This window comes from Perca fluviatilis, chromosome 22 (assembly GCF_010015445.1).
Source record: "Perca fluviatilis chromosome 22, GENO_Pfluv_1.0, whole genome shotgun sequence".
NCBI classification, from domain to species: domain Eukaryota; kingdom Metazoa; phylum Chordata; class Actinopteri; order Perciformes; family Percidae; genus Perca; species Perca fluviatilis.
This window is the reverse complement of record NC_053133.1, coordinates 3,085,080-3,101,568: the sequence shown is the minus strand read 5'-3', so window position 1 is coordinate 3,101,568 and position 16,489 is coordinate 3,085,080. Positions and strand designations below refer to the sequence as shown.

General features: G+C 42.1%; 1 protein-coding gene across 12 annotated transcripts in view; it reads left to right on the top strand.

Annotated features, from left to right (window-relative positions):
• Positions 1-16,489, top strand: part of svila (supervillin a) — a 147,289-nt gene that overhangs the window by 34,646 nt on the left and 96,154 nt on the right. For 11 of the 12 annotated variants that reach the window (XM_039790286.1, XM_039790285.1, XM_039790284.1 and 8 more), the window contains exon 1: positions 10,218-10,416. The exons of the other annotated variant lie outside the window; for it this stretch is intronic. In XM_039790286.1, coding sequence (XP_039646220.1) covers positions 10,359-10,416 — 58 coding nt within the window. In that variant the 5' untranslated portion in view covers positions 10,218-10,358. Of the gene's footprint in view, positions 1-10,217; positions 10,417-16,489 lie in introns of those variants that run through there. 12 annotated transcript variants of the gene reach the window in all.

Here is a 16,489-nt window from a genome sequence, read left to right as displayed (position 1 = left end):
AAATTACCAGACTTACTTTCTCTTCTATTATTTGCCTTTACCCACTTAGTCATTCTATCCACACTACTGATGATTAGTTATCCCAAATCTCATTGTGTCAATATTTTGTGACCACACCAACCAACCCTACAATATCGTCATCTATGTATTTGGTCGAAAATATTGTGATATTTGATTTTTCTCCACATCGCCCAGCTCTACATCAGGGGTCTGCGGCGATGTGGCAACCCACCTGACACGTCTTGAAACACGGAGCCCGTCTCATTTACCATGCTTTGTGGGTGTGACTTTTTTGCCATTGTCATCACCATTCGTATCTATAAACCACCTGTAGGAAACGCTGTTCAGCGCTGCTAGAATACAAAAATATACACACTGACTGACTAAACACGACGGCCCAACTGGGTCACCAAAGGATGATTCAAGTCATCGACTTTCAGGGGGTCCGTGTACTTTTTCGTTCATTTGATTTTCATTTCATAAACAGACTTAAAAAACAAAAAACGACTGGTTATTTGATTTTCGTTTTAAAATACAACAATTGAAATTGAAATACAAGGCATTTTTTTCCTTTTCATGGTCAAAAGGGGATGGGAGAAATTAAAAATATGCTGTGATTTTCATTTTCTATTTCATATAACAAAAATAAAATCACTCGGAAATAGAAATGAAAAAAGTTTTTTTTTTTTCATATTCAGAGACCGGATGTTGTCATTTCCAAGGCAACAGCGCCAGCATAGTCTACCAGTGTTGCTTTCAGCCCAGGCTAAAATTACTTTGGAAACCTGTGCTCTTGATAATGCTTGGGGGGGAATTTTATTTCATAATGTCACATGTATTTATTCCCCTCTCTCCCTGCCTCCCTCTGACTCTCTGTCTCTACCCGCCGCGGACACGCCCCCTCCAATCGAACCAGCGGATGAAACAGACTTTCAGTTCACGGCTGTAACGTTACCGTTCGCCACCGTTAACAATCCCAAACGTTCTGTTGCTGATCTGGCAGAGAGTCACCGCGGTTCGGGATCAGATCATGGGGATCAGACCTCCGGTGCTGGGTCTATTATAATATTAGCTGCTGCTGCAGCTAGCAGCTACACCAGCCCGGTACCCTGCGGTCCCGTGGTTCGCCCCGGTGCTGACTGACTCTGGTCCGTCTGCAGAGCTGCGTTACCGCTCTAGCTGAGCTGGGAATCTGCCGCTCGTGATTTATTCATATTTTATTTTCTTTGCAGATAGTGATATGCTATGATGCACTGATGTCAGGCAGGCTTGCTGCTGCTTTTAGTCTGAGTCTGTGAGAAAACCAAACTTCCCTTAAATATAACGTGCATATAAATAGATGGAATAAATAAAAGTCCCTCCGAAATACATAGTAAAACATACATGTATTTAGGCTATTGAAGTATTATGACTAAAGCCTGTATTTCATGATCTATTTCATAGCCATATGTTTTATGTATTTATTTAAGGGGGCAAAAACGGAAGTTATAGGCTACAGATTCCCTCAGCTGCAGCCGGGACATTCTAAAACGCTTAACGTGAAAAAGCTTAACTTTAATGTACCTAAACAATGATCAATCAAATATCGGTCAGTTATCAGTCAGATAACGTCCATAACGACTTTGTGTTAGATTTTTTGATCACTGTTTATAAACAGTGATCAAAAAATCGCTTAACGTGAAAAAAGCTTAATGGTTAACCACGTTAAGCTTTTTCCTTACAATTTCCCTTAATGAAGCAGAAACCCTTAATGTCAGCTAACGTCCATAATAATTGTACTTTGGGTTAGATTTTTTAGTGTTTCAGTGGTTATGAGGAGCAATATGAGAGAGAAATTTGGTAATCCTTGATCATTGCTCATTGATCATAGAGCGGGTAACGCCAGAGTCAGTCCCGGGGAGCGAACCGCGGGGACCGAGGTAACAGGGCTGGTGGCTAGCCGCTAGCTAGCTGCAGCAGCAGCTAATATTAGAATATTAGACCCAGCACTGGAGGTCTGATCCCTATGATCTGATCCCGAACCCCCGGTGACTCTCTGCCAGATCAGCAAGCTTAACGGCAGCAACAGAACGTTTGCTGGGATTGTTAACGGTGGCGTAACGGTTACGTTACAGCCGTGAACCGAAAGTCTATTTGCTCCGCTGGTTCGACTCTCTTCGGGCGAAGTTGCCTGCGGCGGGTAGAGACAGGGAGGCAGGGAGGGTAATAAATACATGTGACATTATGAAATAAAATTCCCCCCAAGGATTATCAAGAGTATAGCTAGCTAGGTTTCCAAAGTAATTTTGGCCTGGGCTGAACACTGGTAGGCTAGGCTGGCGCTGTTGCCTTGGAAATGACAACATCCGGTCTCTGAATATAAAAAAACAAGCCTTTTTTCGTTTCTGTTTTCGAGTGATTTTATTTTTGTTATATAAAATAGAAAATGAAAATCACAGCATATTTTAAATTTCTCCCATCCCATTTTGACAATGAAAAAGAAAAAACGCATTGTATTTCAATTTCAAATGTCATGTTTTAAAACGAAAATCAAATAACCATTCGTTTTTTGTTTTTTAATACCTGTTTATGAAATGAAAATCGAATGAACGAAAAAGTACATGGACCTCAGGGGCATACCAATTTTATTCTTCAAAGGTGAAAGGGCACATAGAAAAATCTGTTTTCTTTATACTGAAAACCCATCATGCCTAGTAAAAGACATCAAACAACATTGCAAATTGAGTTTTAGCCTTAGTCTTCCTCCCTCTAACTCCCTTTAAGTGTGCATATGAATATCTTTACCTTTCATTCTCTACCCTCCCCCATCTGAATTTATGGCCATGCTGCAGAGGCTCAAGCTCTGTTATGTGTCTGCAGAGATGGCCGTGCGCACTGGATCCCTCCGCCACTCTCGCCAGACTAGACGGATATCTTTCCTCGGGGACACCATAAATCTGTACTTTCTTTTCTAAGATGGCTGTGAAAAGAGCCCAGAGCAGGAGACGAGCCCTGCTAATGCTTATTTCTCTCCCTTTTTTCCTCACTCCTATCTAAAAGAATTTTCCGACCGTGAAGGTGACGCAGCCATTAAGCACTTCTCTCGGAGCAGACCTGTCGGGATGCCTCTGCGCGCTAGAGGTCATTTTAAGTGCAAACGTGGACTGTCTGGAAGTATTTATCTAATAATGAGCCACATGTGAGCTTGTCCAGGCTGAAACAGCATCCACTCTGAATGTGTAGCTGACTGCACATCTGGGTGTTGATCAGTGGAGAGGTGTGGCTCTGTTATGACATTAAGCATAACCTGCCTTGCTCTAGTTGCTGTTTAATTTCAAGAACCTGAAGTGCCTTTCCTGTGTGTTCCTGTGTTTATAATATATCCGCTTGATATTGACATTGTTATTATAATTAACATCGTATTAACAAATTAACATTTCAGCTGACGTGACTGTTTACATACAAAATACAAACTGACACTTCAAGCAGGACCTAGGTTCTACCTTCACAGATCACATGTGGGATTCAGTCCTGGATCGGATACACTCTACCTCCATGTGCGCCCGACATGCTCTTGTGCAATTTAAAGTAGTACATCGTATCCACATATGTAAAACCAAACTAGCTCGTATGTTCCCTGATGTGGACCCGACCTGTGATACCTGTAAGAGTGCACCTGCGTCACTCTTTCACATGTGTTGGACGTGTCCCTCCTTGACTGAGTTCTGGACATCAGTCTTTCAAACAATTTCTGAAGTACTTCACCATCAAATCGAGCCGAACCCTTTTAACTGGCATTTTTGGCATTGCTCCAAATTTGTGCTTTCCTAAAGTGAAGCTGAAGGTATTGGCCTTTACCTCCTTACTGGCTCGTAGGGTTATCTTAGTCAAGTGGAAACACCCTGCTCCTCCTTCCCACTCGCATTGGATTAGAGACATTATGTCCTGTATGAATTTAGAGAAAATACGTTCCACTACCCAGTAGGGGTGGGAATCACCAGAGGCCTCACGATACGATATCATCACGATACTTATGTCACGATACAATTATTATTGCGATTTTAAAGATATTGCAATATTCTGCGATATATTGCAATTTATTACCTTTTTTCCAACTTCAGATTTTTCCAAATTTCAAATTATGTCCCCAAAAGAAAACTTTGTCAACATCTGTTTGTTCATCTCACTTCAATTGTATTGCTGCAAAATGGGATTGTCAAGCAGACCAACACATATATAATAAAAGATCGATACTTGGCGTCTGTGTATCGATACAGTATTGCCACGGAAAATATTGCGATACTATGCTGTATCGATTTTTTCCCCCCCACCCCTACTACCCAGGGATCTGAGACTAAATGTTACAAAATATGGTGTCCATCTTGACATTTTTTGAGAAACCAACTAAAACAATATCCGAGTAGCTACCCCCTTCCCCTCTTTTAATTTATTTTATTCCATTCTATTTATGTATGTTTTTTTTCTTCTTTTTTTTAAGGTGTGTATTTCATTTCTGCAATTCTTAACCCTTTCAACCTTTTATGTATTATAATTTAGACTGTGATTTAAATCATCTCTTGTAGGAATTTCTTAATGCAGGTTTGTTTGTAATTGGGTGGAAGGGTGGGATATGGGTGGGGTATGTTCTGGTTTAAAAAAAACAAAAAGGTAAAAATATGTATATTCCATTGTACAGTAATTTGTTTTTGCAAATTTGTCATTCAATAAAAAAAACTTTGGACGCAAACTGACACTTCAACTATGGGGCACTACTGCAGGGAACGTACTCAAACTATCTTCGGAGCTTTACTGAAATTTCAATTGCTTATACGTATAATTTACAGTTCAACTGACTGCGTTCATCTCTTAATCTTTAAATGGCAGTTAAACTGCTTGCATCTCTTACACTTGAACGGACAGTCGTTGTCAATGACTGCTTTTAGTGATTGTGATTGTGATTGACCGTTCAACTGCTTTCATGGCTTAGACATTGACAGTGTAGCTGCTTTCATCTTAGTCTTTAAAATGTTAACTCAACTACTTTCAGTGCTAAAATACAAACACTTGAATACAAACATTCAAGTGTTTAGGGCTTAAAAGAAGAAAAAAATGGCTTTCAGTGGTTCCACCCCAAATGCTTTCAGTGCTTACGCGTCAACTGACATTTCAGTTCCTTTCAGGGCTGCTTAGGCATTGGCTAGTTCAGCTGCTTTCAGCTCTTACTCTCAAACTGTTGACTTTTAGCACCTAAATACAAAGTGACAACTGAACTGCCTACAGGGCTTAACATTTAATCTCAAATTCCACATGCTTTCAGCAATTACACTACAACTGGTTTTAACTTATTTCTGCTCCAACACTTTAACTTGACACTTAAAATCCTATTATTACTTTTAAACTTAAAGGTCCCATGACATGGTGCTCTTTGGATGCCTTTTATATAGACCTTAGTGGTCCCCTAATACTGTTTATGAAGTTTCTTTTATATAGGCCTTAGTGGTCCCCTAATACTGTATCTGAAGTTTCTTTTATATAGGCCTTAGTGGTCCCCTAATACTGTATCTGAAGTCTCTTTTATATAGACCTTAATGGTCCCCTAATACTGTATCTGAAGTTTCTTTTATATAGGTCTTAGTGGTCCCCTAATACTGTATCTGAAGTTTCTTTTATATAGGCCTTAGTGGTATACTGTATCTGAAGTTTCTTTTATATAGACCTTAGTGGTCCCCTAATACTGTATCTGAAGTCTCTTTTATATAGACCTTAATGGTCCCCTAATACTGTATCTGAAGTTTCTTTTATATAGACCTTAGTGGTCCCCTAATACTGTATCTGAAGTCTCTTTTATATAGACCTTAATGGTCCCCTAATACTGTATCTGAAGTTTCTTTTATATAGACCTTAGTGGTCCCCTAATACTGTATATGAAGTTTCTTTTATATAGGCCTTAGTGGTCCTGAATACTGTATCTAAAGTCTCTTTTATATAGACCTTAGTGGTCCCCTAATAAATTCAGCCTTGGTGCAGAATTACAGCCACTAGAGCCAGTCCCACAATGAGCTTTCCTTAGGATGTGCCATTTCTGTGTATTTAGCTATTGAGGAGGAGAGAAGGGGGGGCAAGGTGGAGGGTGGGGGTGTGGACTTGACCAACTGCCACTTTGGTCGATTGAAAGCCATAATGTCTCTCTCTCATGGGTGGGCCAAATTCTCTGGGTGGGCAAAGCAGAGAAAGAGGAGGTAACCTTGCTCCTTATGACCTCATAAGGAGAAGATTCCAGATCAGCTCATCTGAGCTTTCATTTTCTCAAAGGCAGAGCAGGATACCCAGGGCTCGGTTTACACCTATCACCATTTCAAGCCACTGGGGGACCATAGCCAGGCTGGGGGAATGCATATTAATGTTAAAAAACCTCAAAGTGAAATTGTCATGCCCATGGGACCTTTTTAAACTGCAAATCCTAAACCTCTAACAGGTAAACGAGTAACATTTTATTCATTACTTTTTTTACAGTGTTTGTTTACACCTTCAATTTTCTGCATAAGCATGCACTCTTCTACAGAAAATGTAACCTTTTGTAGTTGTATGTCTGTCTTTTCTGGGAAGTCCTAAACCGGAGGTGTCATATATCAATTCAGTTGAATCCAACATTTGTTGCTTGTATGTTTTGGCACGAACATGTCACCACTAAAGCCTTTAAACATCCACACAAATTATTGTCAGTTGTCAGCTTTAATTAAAACATATTGGCACTCTGGAATGCTCTCCTTAAATGGCGATGGGTTTCCTGGGACAGATGTGTTTCACCACTTTGTAAGGTTTTGCAGTGTGGTAGCAGAGATGGCTTCAATTTTCGTTCTTATGGACCTTTTGATCTAGTTTTTTTTTTTTTGGTCTCCAATTCCATGTAACAATTTTAAGCTGGTTATAGTCTGTGTGTAAGTAGTCTATATCCTCGACGTTCCACTTCTGGGATTGCTCCGGTGCTGCAGGAAATTCTGCGAGATGCATGTCTTTTCACAGATGTCAGTTACCTTTTCACTTTCTTTTTTGGGATTTGTGAGGACTATGGTTAACTGCTCCTCAGATATCTGCAGGGTAAATCCAGACAGCTAGCTAGACTATCTGTCCAATCTGAGTTTTCTGTTGCATGACTAAAACTTCTTTTGAACGTACACATGTTCCACCAAAACAAGTTCCTTCCAGAGGCTATTTTGCAGAGGCATCCTTGCTCCGTGCTCCGCCCATGACGATTGTGATTGGTTTAAAGAAATTCCAATAAACCAGAGCATGTTTTTCTCCCATCATGTAATGCTGTGTGCACTAACCAGACCCTCCTCCGCAGCGCTGTGGAGGAAGGTCTGGCAAAGCGAGACTAGTGTGTAAGCATTTACTGAAGCAATTTAAATCCGTTCCCTCTGAGTTTCTAATCAAAGTAGATTGGCCACTTATGGAAAGGTTTGTCTCTTTTTAATGAGATTGATTGATTGGATTAAAAGATACAAATTAAATTATATATATTTTCAGCCACGCTCTACCAAATTGGATGCTTGGTGCCCTTCCTGTTTGACTCTTTGGCTGTGATGTGTAGCAAAAGAAATTCCTCTTAATGCGGCGCATTCCTCATACCTGCTGCACAGGGCTGAACGTCAAATACCATTTCTATTTGTCTATCAGTCTATCTGTGCATTTCTTTGCTTTTTTAAATGCTTCTTTGTTTATATGCATGCTTCTTCTTTCTGGCCTGTATTACCGTCTGAATAAATCACCACAAAGATTGGAGAACAAGAGCAGTGTTGCATCATTGCAGCAACCTGTAAGAGCTTGCCCATCCTTGGCAGTGAAGACTCGTCATTGCTAATAACAGGGTAGAAACCGGCGGGTGGTTTTGTAGGTCTGATGTCATCCCTGTAGCAGAAGAGTCAAAGAAGCAAACATCTGTCAGACAGCCAGGTGGTGGTAAGTGTAGAGGTTGGATAGTGAGACCTGTTTTGGTAGTTTGGATTTAATTAACATCATCAATGATTGTATTTTATGCCATTAAAGGAGCTTCACAGAGCATTTTGCCATTAGTAAATAGATACCGCACTCTCTTTATACTAGCTTGTGTAGTCAGAATAGATGTCAGATGTTCAGCGTCTCTGCTTTCACACAGAAAATGTTCTTGCATTGTCTGCTCCAACACAGATGATACACAGATCACATGTTCATGTGGGGAGGTAGTCTGTACACACAGTAGTGTGTGGGTGGGTGTGGGGTGGTACAGGAGTTAATGTACTTTTTCGACAAACTGACGTTTTAAAGACGAGAGTTCCTTGAAGTGTTCACCAGTCCAACATCAGAACACTGTTCAAAGCTATTAAGCCATCGGCCAAGCACTTCTGACTGAGTATACTTGGCTTTGAAAAACGTGTTAATGCTGAAACCAGCTGAAATCAGTTTTTGAATTTAAACCTTGTAGCCAGTTGAATTGTTAGTTTATGTGTAAGCGCTGAAAGTGGAAATAGAAATGAGGTCAAACGATCATCAATAGATGCTTTTTACTCTATTAATACATTACTTCATGAATCATCTGCTGCCTGGCAGTAAGTTTGATGAGCCAGATGATCTCATCCCAGAGAAGAATCCAAACATCCCACCTCTAAAGTTTGCACACCTCAAGTCCGTCACAACGGTGTAGCCCTTGATGGTGAGGCTCGGACAGGTTCATGTGATTTGACAAATGTGTGATTGGTGTTTTTCAAATGGTCCAACAACCTAGCTTGCATTTACAAGAAATGCACGGAGGTCTTAGCATTCTTAAAATCACACGAATATCAGTCTTTGGCTTTCTCCGGTTGCTGTTCTTGCCATTCTGCGGCCACTGGATTGAGAAGCTGACGTTTGTGACCGCTTCAATCCACCAGATCTGCTTTATGTTGATGCCTGCCTGTTTGGCGGTGACAGCTTTTGCTCGGTGTGCTGCAGAAAGATAAGATACAGCTCACTGTTTTTTCCAACAGCGTCTCAAAAAGCAGCGTTTGGCTCTGCGCCAGCCTCCCTGCAATGCCCTCTCAGTGCAATGATAAGCACGTCATCGTCACGGTGATATATAGGCGAGGTGCATGTATGGGTGCAAGTGCTTTTGTCTTGTTCTTGGCATTCACTTGCAGCGTAATCGCACTAGGAAATGGGTTTATACATACCATGACTCAGGGAATATCTGTTTATGCGTGCTTTGAGACACAAACGCTCAGCTGTGGCAGTGGATGAATCTGCCGGTTTGTCGTCCCCCTGTGCCTCTTTTCAGCTGTTCTATGAAGAACCACAGTGTTAAGCATAATGATAGCATTACTCACAATTGGACATAGCAGAACTCTCATCCTCTGTCTCTCATTACTGTTTACATGCTCGGTCTTTCTCTTCCTGACTTTGTTTCACTATTGCTCTCTTTCTTACCCTCTCGTTGTCCCTCCCACATTCTCTCTCTGTCTCTCGCTTTCTCTCTCTGCATGTTGTTCCTTTTATTTTGTCCCTGCTGAGGGATGACTGGAATTTCTCATCTGGCTGAGAGGGTCGTTTAAACTTTCTCCTCTTCCCCTGCTCGCTTTTATTTCCTCTCTCTCTCTCTCTCTCTCTCTCTCTCTCTCTCTCTCTCTCTCTCTCTCTCTCCTCCCCCCCCCCCTCCTTTTCTGACGCTATGCACCGGTTTCTTTGGCATCCCGCTCGCATGTCTGAGCCAAGTGAAGGCAGCACTCTCCTGGGACACTCCTAACTATCTCTGTCTCTCTGTCTCTCTCTCCACACACACACACACACACACACACACACACACACACACACACACACACACACACACACACACACACACACACACACACACACACACACACACACACACACACTCTCTCTTTTCCTCTTCTCTGCAAGGCTCATTCTGAAGCATGCAGTACACTTTGTCTCTCATCTGTATTAGTGATGGGGCCTAATTTGCTTGCCTTAGCTAATGAGCTTAGTGCGTGCTGAGCAGCCTTTAAGCTTGCATGTTGCTGTAGTGGGCACTGCGTAGCGTTTAGTTAGAGGAACCAGAGCAGAGGAGTGGATCTCAGAAGGGGCAGAGCTGCAGCCACAGCTTCACCACTCCTCTGCCTACCAGGACCACCTCTACTTGTACCGACACTGCAGATGGGACGTCTCTCTCTCTCTCTCTCTCTCTCTCTCTCTCCCTGCTCTGCCTCTCTAACGCTACCTGACCCCCCTCTGTCTCCCTCTCTATCTGTCCCGGAGCACTTACGAACTGCTTTTGTAGCTGCATCACCTCTTAGGCAGCTGCCTTTCTGTCTTTCCATCTCTTTCACTTCTTTTCTGTCTTACCCTGTCCCCTGACTTTTGTTGCCAAAATGTATCGGAACCCGTGGATCTCGAATTACCTGACTCATGTCAAGTTTTGCAGCCAAGGTAAGAGCAGCGACTTTAGGGCTGTGCAGCTCGGGGCAGAGCTGAGATTTGAAGCTCAGGCTGACTCGGGGACAGGTTCCTCTGGTTGTGGTGCTGGGAGTCTGAGCGCTTAGAAGTTGGCAGGTAACAGACTGCAGACTCCCTTCCTCTCTGCTCACTGTCCTGCTTTGTAGCCAACTGTCTGCGCACTGCAGCTGCAGCCTCCAAGGACACTACGTAGCAGAGATAAGGGACTCTAAACAGCACAGGGGGCTGTTCTTGGGAAGAAGCTATTTCTAGACTCTGCAGCTACTTGGACTCAGATTAAGGGTAGTGAACTTGCATTTATGTAGTATTCTTAGGTTAGTTGTTGGGCTCGATAAGTCGACTAATCGGTCGTCGACTTCTTTAGTCGATAAGTAATTTTTTTTTTTTATGCTTTTTTTTTTTTCATGCTGAATGACTTATTTCCAAGAAACCTATGAACACATCTGTGGTAAACACAAGATCGAAAGTGGAGAAACTCAGTTTCACAGATCTGTCGATTAAATTGACCTATCAATTAGTCGACAAAATCGTTTAAATGTGTGAGTAAGAGTTTTTTGCATTTGGTTTACCATTGGTTACTTTAACATTCAAAATTGCACTCTTGACCAATAGCAAGCCATCTTGACAGTGCTGTCCTTTGAGGGACCAGAAAGCCAGAGAGTCTAAATTGGAGAAAGTTATTGTAGCGTATTTGCCATCCACTTTTATTTAACCTCCTCTGATGCAGTATAAACTGCTGTACAAAAGAGGAATGTTTTTTGCGACAGGAATGAGAGAAGAAATTATAGTACAAATGGGACTCTAGAATAAATTGTGTAAACTTATTCTCCTTTATTTAAATATAGGAAACCCTGGATAGGATAGGAAACCCTGGATAGGATAGAACAAAATAATGTAATAAAACATTAAATTCATTATTAGTTTCACTTGTTTTCATTTTAAACAAATGGCACTTAAAAAAACAAAAAAACAACAATTCCAGTGCTGGTTCCATGGTATCAGAATTCTGGATAGTCATCATGGAAACATTAATTGGTCATGTGACAAGGGCTGGGAAGATTGGCAGAACAGGCAGCCAAAGGACAGAACTCTGATAAAATGGAAATCACAGTTGTCAGATTGACAGCACTCTAGCCCAATGGATTTGGAGGGGGGGCCAGTGCCACCCCGTGGCCCCCCTTCTAGCCCCGCCCCAGCTTCTCACATTCCCACCCTTCCCTGTCATATTTTCTGAGTGAGAACGGAGTGTTGAGATCTGGCCTTTCCACTCTAAAGTGTCTGGGAATCTACAACAGGTGGCCCACACTTTGAGCCTTTCACACCAGCAGAGAGACTGCTTTTGGGGGAAGGAGGGTGTATATTGAAGTTTGTTTGAGGGTTTAGATGCGTCAGTGTCCATTTGCTTTCCTCCCCAAAATTGAATTGGAGACGGCGCGGTTTGTATACTTATTGTTATTAGTGTTAGACATAATTGGCTTATTGTCATAACATTTAGCTAAACCTACTGTTTGCACCCATGGCCTCACCTAATTTCTGATTCTCCATCTGTTTTACTTTAATGCTTTACTTCTTAAGCCTCTCTCAGTGAGGCTTTAGTTACAACTCGAGTCTCCCAGCAGGCACTGTGAAGGCAGAGTAGGTGGGCAACAGTTGGGACGGGGCGGATATTAAGACTTTAACATGCACGCACACACATGCCCGTGTGCGCGTGTATGTTGTGCTGTTGTTTGCATTACATCGTGTGATGTAATGCAAACGGTTAAAGAGTGACACGTTTCCTTTTTTGGGCACGCTGTAATCCCAGGAATCGGATTTAATCCTGTATCTTAAATTGGACATGTGCTCAGCCCCTGATGCCTCTTTGGTTACCACACTGGGTGTTTTTTGTGTGTTAATTACATACAATGCTATTTGATTGGTCACTCGTTTTATTTATTTATGTGTTCTAACTGTGCGGTTTGACCAGAGCGTCAGGTTAAAGTCAGACATAACTAGCATTACCAGAGATAACTAGGTTCCTTTTGTGCACAGACAGTGTTATGCCCCGATCAGACACAGCACGATTTAGCAGCGACTTTTTGTTATGGGTTTCAATGAGACTGAAGCGTTTTGCTCGCTGCTTTTGCATTTCTGAACGTTTTTTAACTCAACCGCAAAGTAACGGTTGGTTGAGGACAGGTGATGCGATGGTTGCCTAGCTAGAATAACAAAAAGGCGCAACTGGTCCGATCAGGACGTTTTGCAACCTGCAAACGTGCTCCGTCTGACCGCGGCCTTATACAGTCTTCGTGCTTTAAAGGGGTGATAGAATGCAAAACCGATTTTACCCTGTCATAGTTGAATAACGACAGTTTGGTGGGTAAATAGGACATGCATAGAAGCTCAAAATCCCACTGACACCCCTTTACTATGAAAATCTCATATTTTGAAACTGCCTCTGAAAATGGGCGAATCCCAACAAAGCTGAGTTGCTTACGCAAGCATCTCAAAATCCGGAACCTTAAGAGAACAGTCACGCCCCAATATTTACATAGGCTACACAACTGACCTGAGATCAGGTAGTCTTCTGAATCTAGCTAGGTCACGCAGATCTCTGCTATTCCATTACAAAATTCACTTCTGAAACTTTTTTATCGCCGAAATCAACCATATAAAGCTCGAATATGGGCCGCTTTACGAAAAAGGATGGCTAATTGCAAATTTTCTCCGACTGTGTGTCGGAGTTTAGTGCCGGTGTTGGTGCTGCCTGGGTTGCTACATCGCCACCCTGACCGCAGTGTCAGCGAGCTTGTTACGCCCGCAATCTTTTACCGCAGCCCGCAGGTTCCAGTAAATCTTATAATGGGTATGTGTGTTGAGTTATTTAAACAAACAATCGGGGAAATAAATGCCTCTTGTCCGCGAGTCTCATTGATAGATCCGCGGTGAGATGGAGTCCATCAATGAGAGCTAGCTAGCCTCCTCCTAACTCTGACATTCACAAAAATACATTCAATTGAAATCCGAAACGGACAAGTGTTTGTTAGCTAAGCTTTGTAAGACCTTGAGGAACCTGTAATATTCATGCCGTGACGAAATTCAAACTGTAAATATACTTTAGTTATGCGGAAGTGAGCAAGCTGCGGTATTTCCCCATTGTAATGAATGGGACATATAGCAAGCAGCTGCTCGGCCCACAAAGACTCCTTACGTTTCATAAAATGCCTTAAAATCAAATCCGACACAACGGTTAGCTTTATAAGACATTGGGGAATGAGTTGTATAAGTGGCGTGACGAAATTCAAACAGTAAATATAATTTAGTTATGGCGAAAGTGTAGCTAGCTAGCTGGCGGTATTTCCCCATTGTAATGAATGGGACATATAGCAAGCAGCTGCTCGTCCCTACAAAGACGTCGCGTTCATAAAAATGCCTTAAAATCAAATCGGACGTAACAACGTTGTTAGCTTTATAAGACATTGGGACATTCAAAACCGTAAAATGTATTATTTATAGATATAGTTATGCCGGCAGCTGGCCGCGGAGCCCCGGTATGCAGTATCCACAAAGGGGTACTTTGCGCTGGGTATGGAGCCCAGCAGGCTGTCGCTTCTCGTCAGACTGTGTGGAGCTCCTAAAGTCCGACACGCCTTACCAACAATTTGCAATTAGCCATCAATTTTTGTATAACGGCCCATATTTGAGCTTTATATAGTTGATTTCACGCTAAAAGTCTCAGAAGTGAATTTGGTAATGAAACATTGCAGTGTCTGGAATATGAGATTCTGTCGTTTTCTAATGTATGTGTATTGGGGATTCGGCTCAACCAATCAGCGCCTGCTCTAATGTCTTGCGGCAAGTCGCTCAACCAATCACCGCAGCTCATCTAAATATTCATGACCATACCATATTTGGAAGAAAAGCTCTTGTTACAAATAGGGCCAAAACACAGGGATGCATAAGGGCCCATAAAATATCAACCAGGCCATTTTCAGCCCAACCAATGTTACATACCCCATTAGGAGACCATAAGGAACAGTGTGAAATACCCTATATAATCATTCTATCACCCCTTTAACACCTTTGATACCTTCACATGAAAGGCTTTCCTCACTTCAGAGCCTGAGTGACACGCCACTGAATCATGAAATCATTTTATCCTCGTGTTTTATCAGTGTCAAGCCGCTTTTAAAGCCTCGTCAACACACGCGGGGCACGGTGCTGAGGAATTCCTGGCGCATTACCTCCCGGCTATGGAAGCCATAGCATTTCTGTAGATTACAGCCAGCATCAAAGGCTCTGCCACATCTGTGATCATTGTGGAGTTTTTTATGCCTGTGTCTGGAATGACGAACGTATTGAGGCGTTCCGAGGGGGTCGCCCCTGATGGCCCACATGTAACTACGTATAGGCCGTATGAAGTGTAAATGGAATACAGGTCTGGGTGGTGGAGAATGCTATATGTTAGATGTGACAATAGCCTCAGACAGCTGCCCCAGAGGGACACCTGCTTTTGTTATTTCCACACTAGCAGCTCATTAACCTTTACAGTGGCATCTGGTTTTGTTTCACACTGTTACTTAAAGGGAAATTCTGGTATTTGTCAATTTAGGTGTTATTCTTACATGTTTGACCTTTACAACTTTTGGTCATGATAACATTTTGCTCGCCACCTGCACTGTAGAGATCTGGGAAATGGGGGCTCTGGCAAAAACATGTTGATTGGGGCTAAGAGTGTGAGCCTCCTACAGTTAGGGCTAGGCAATATATCAATATAATATTGATATATGAGGCTAGATATCCACTTCAATTTAGGTAATGTTATATGACCCATGTCGTCTTGTCTTTTCCTGGTTTTAAAGGCTGCATTACAGTAAAGTGATGTCATCTTCTGAACTTACCAGACTGTTCTAGCTGTTCTGTTATTTGCCTTTACCCACTTAGTCATTATATCCACATTACTGATTATTTCTCACAAATCTCATTGTGTAAATATTTTGTGAAATATCCCTACAATATCATCACGATATTGATTGATTTGATTTTCTCCATATCGTCCAGCTCTACCTACAGGTTTCCAAAGATCCTCAATTCAACAGAAATAATGTCATCACTTGTCTTTGAGTCAGACCAGAAGTAAACACAGAGCACTTAGCTACAGTATGGGGTCGTTGTACCTGTCGGTCCAAAATCTCTGCAACGGAGAGGGTGTGTAAAATGATATGATTAATGGTCATAGTAGCCAAAAATATGAAACATAATTTTCGCTCTTAAAGGTCCCATGGCAGGAAAATATCACTTTATGAGTTTTTTTTAACATTTAATATGTGTTCCTCCAGCCTGCCTATGGTCCCCCAGTGGCTAGAAATGGTGATAGGTGTAAACCGAGCCCTGGGTATCCTGCTCTGCCTTTGAGAAAATGAAAGCTCAGATGGGCCGATCTGGAATCTTCTCCTTATGAGGTCATAAGGAGCAAGGTTACCTCCTCTTTCTCTGCTTTGCCCGCCCAGAGAATTTGGCCCACCCATGAGAAAGAGACATCATGGCTTTCAAACGAGCAAAGTGCCCCCCCCTCTCTCCTCCTCAATAGCTACAGACACAGAAATGGCACATCCTAAGGAAAGCTCATTGTGGGACTGGCTCTAGTGGCTGTAATTCTGCACCAAGGCTGAATTTCGGGAAAGAGACTTCAGATATAGTATTAGGGGACCACTAAGGTCTATATAAAAGAGACTTCAGATACAGTATTACGGGACCACTAAGGTCTATATAAAAGCATCCAAAGAGCACCATGTCATGGGACTTTTAAACCAGACTTGACGCAACATTTTGCACCACACTGCCAGAATCAGCACGACTTACTCTTTCCAGTGATATTGTCTAAGATGTCACTATAGGATAGATGTCCATAGAAAAGATAGGATCCTTACAATTCTTCAGATCTTGCTTAGTAATCATATGTTCAAATGCTTTCTTCAGTATCAAAAGTAACCGTTTGATTGTCTGTACATCCATGGTTACAATGCAAAAAGGACTGGCTGAGAGCAAATGCAGCAGGACTTGGACC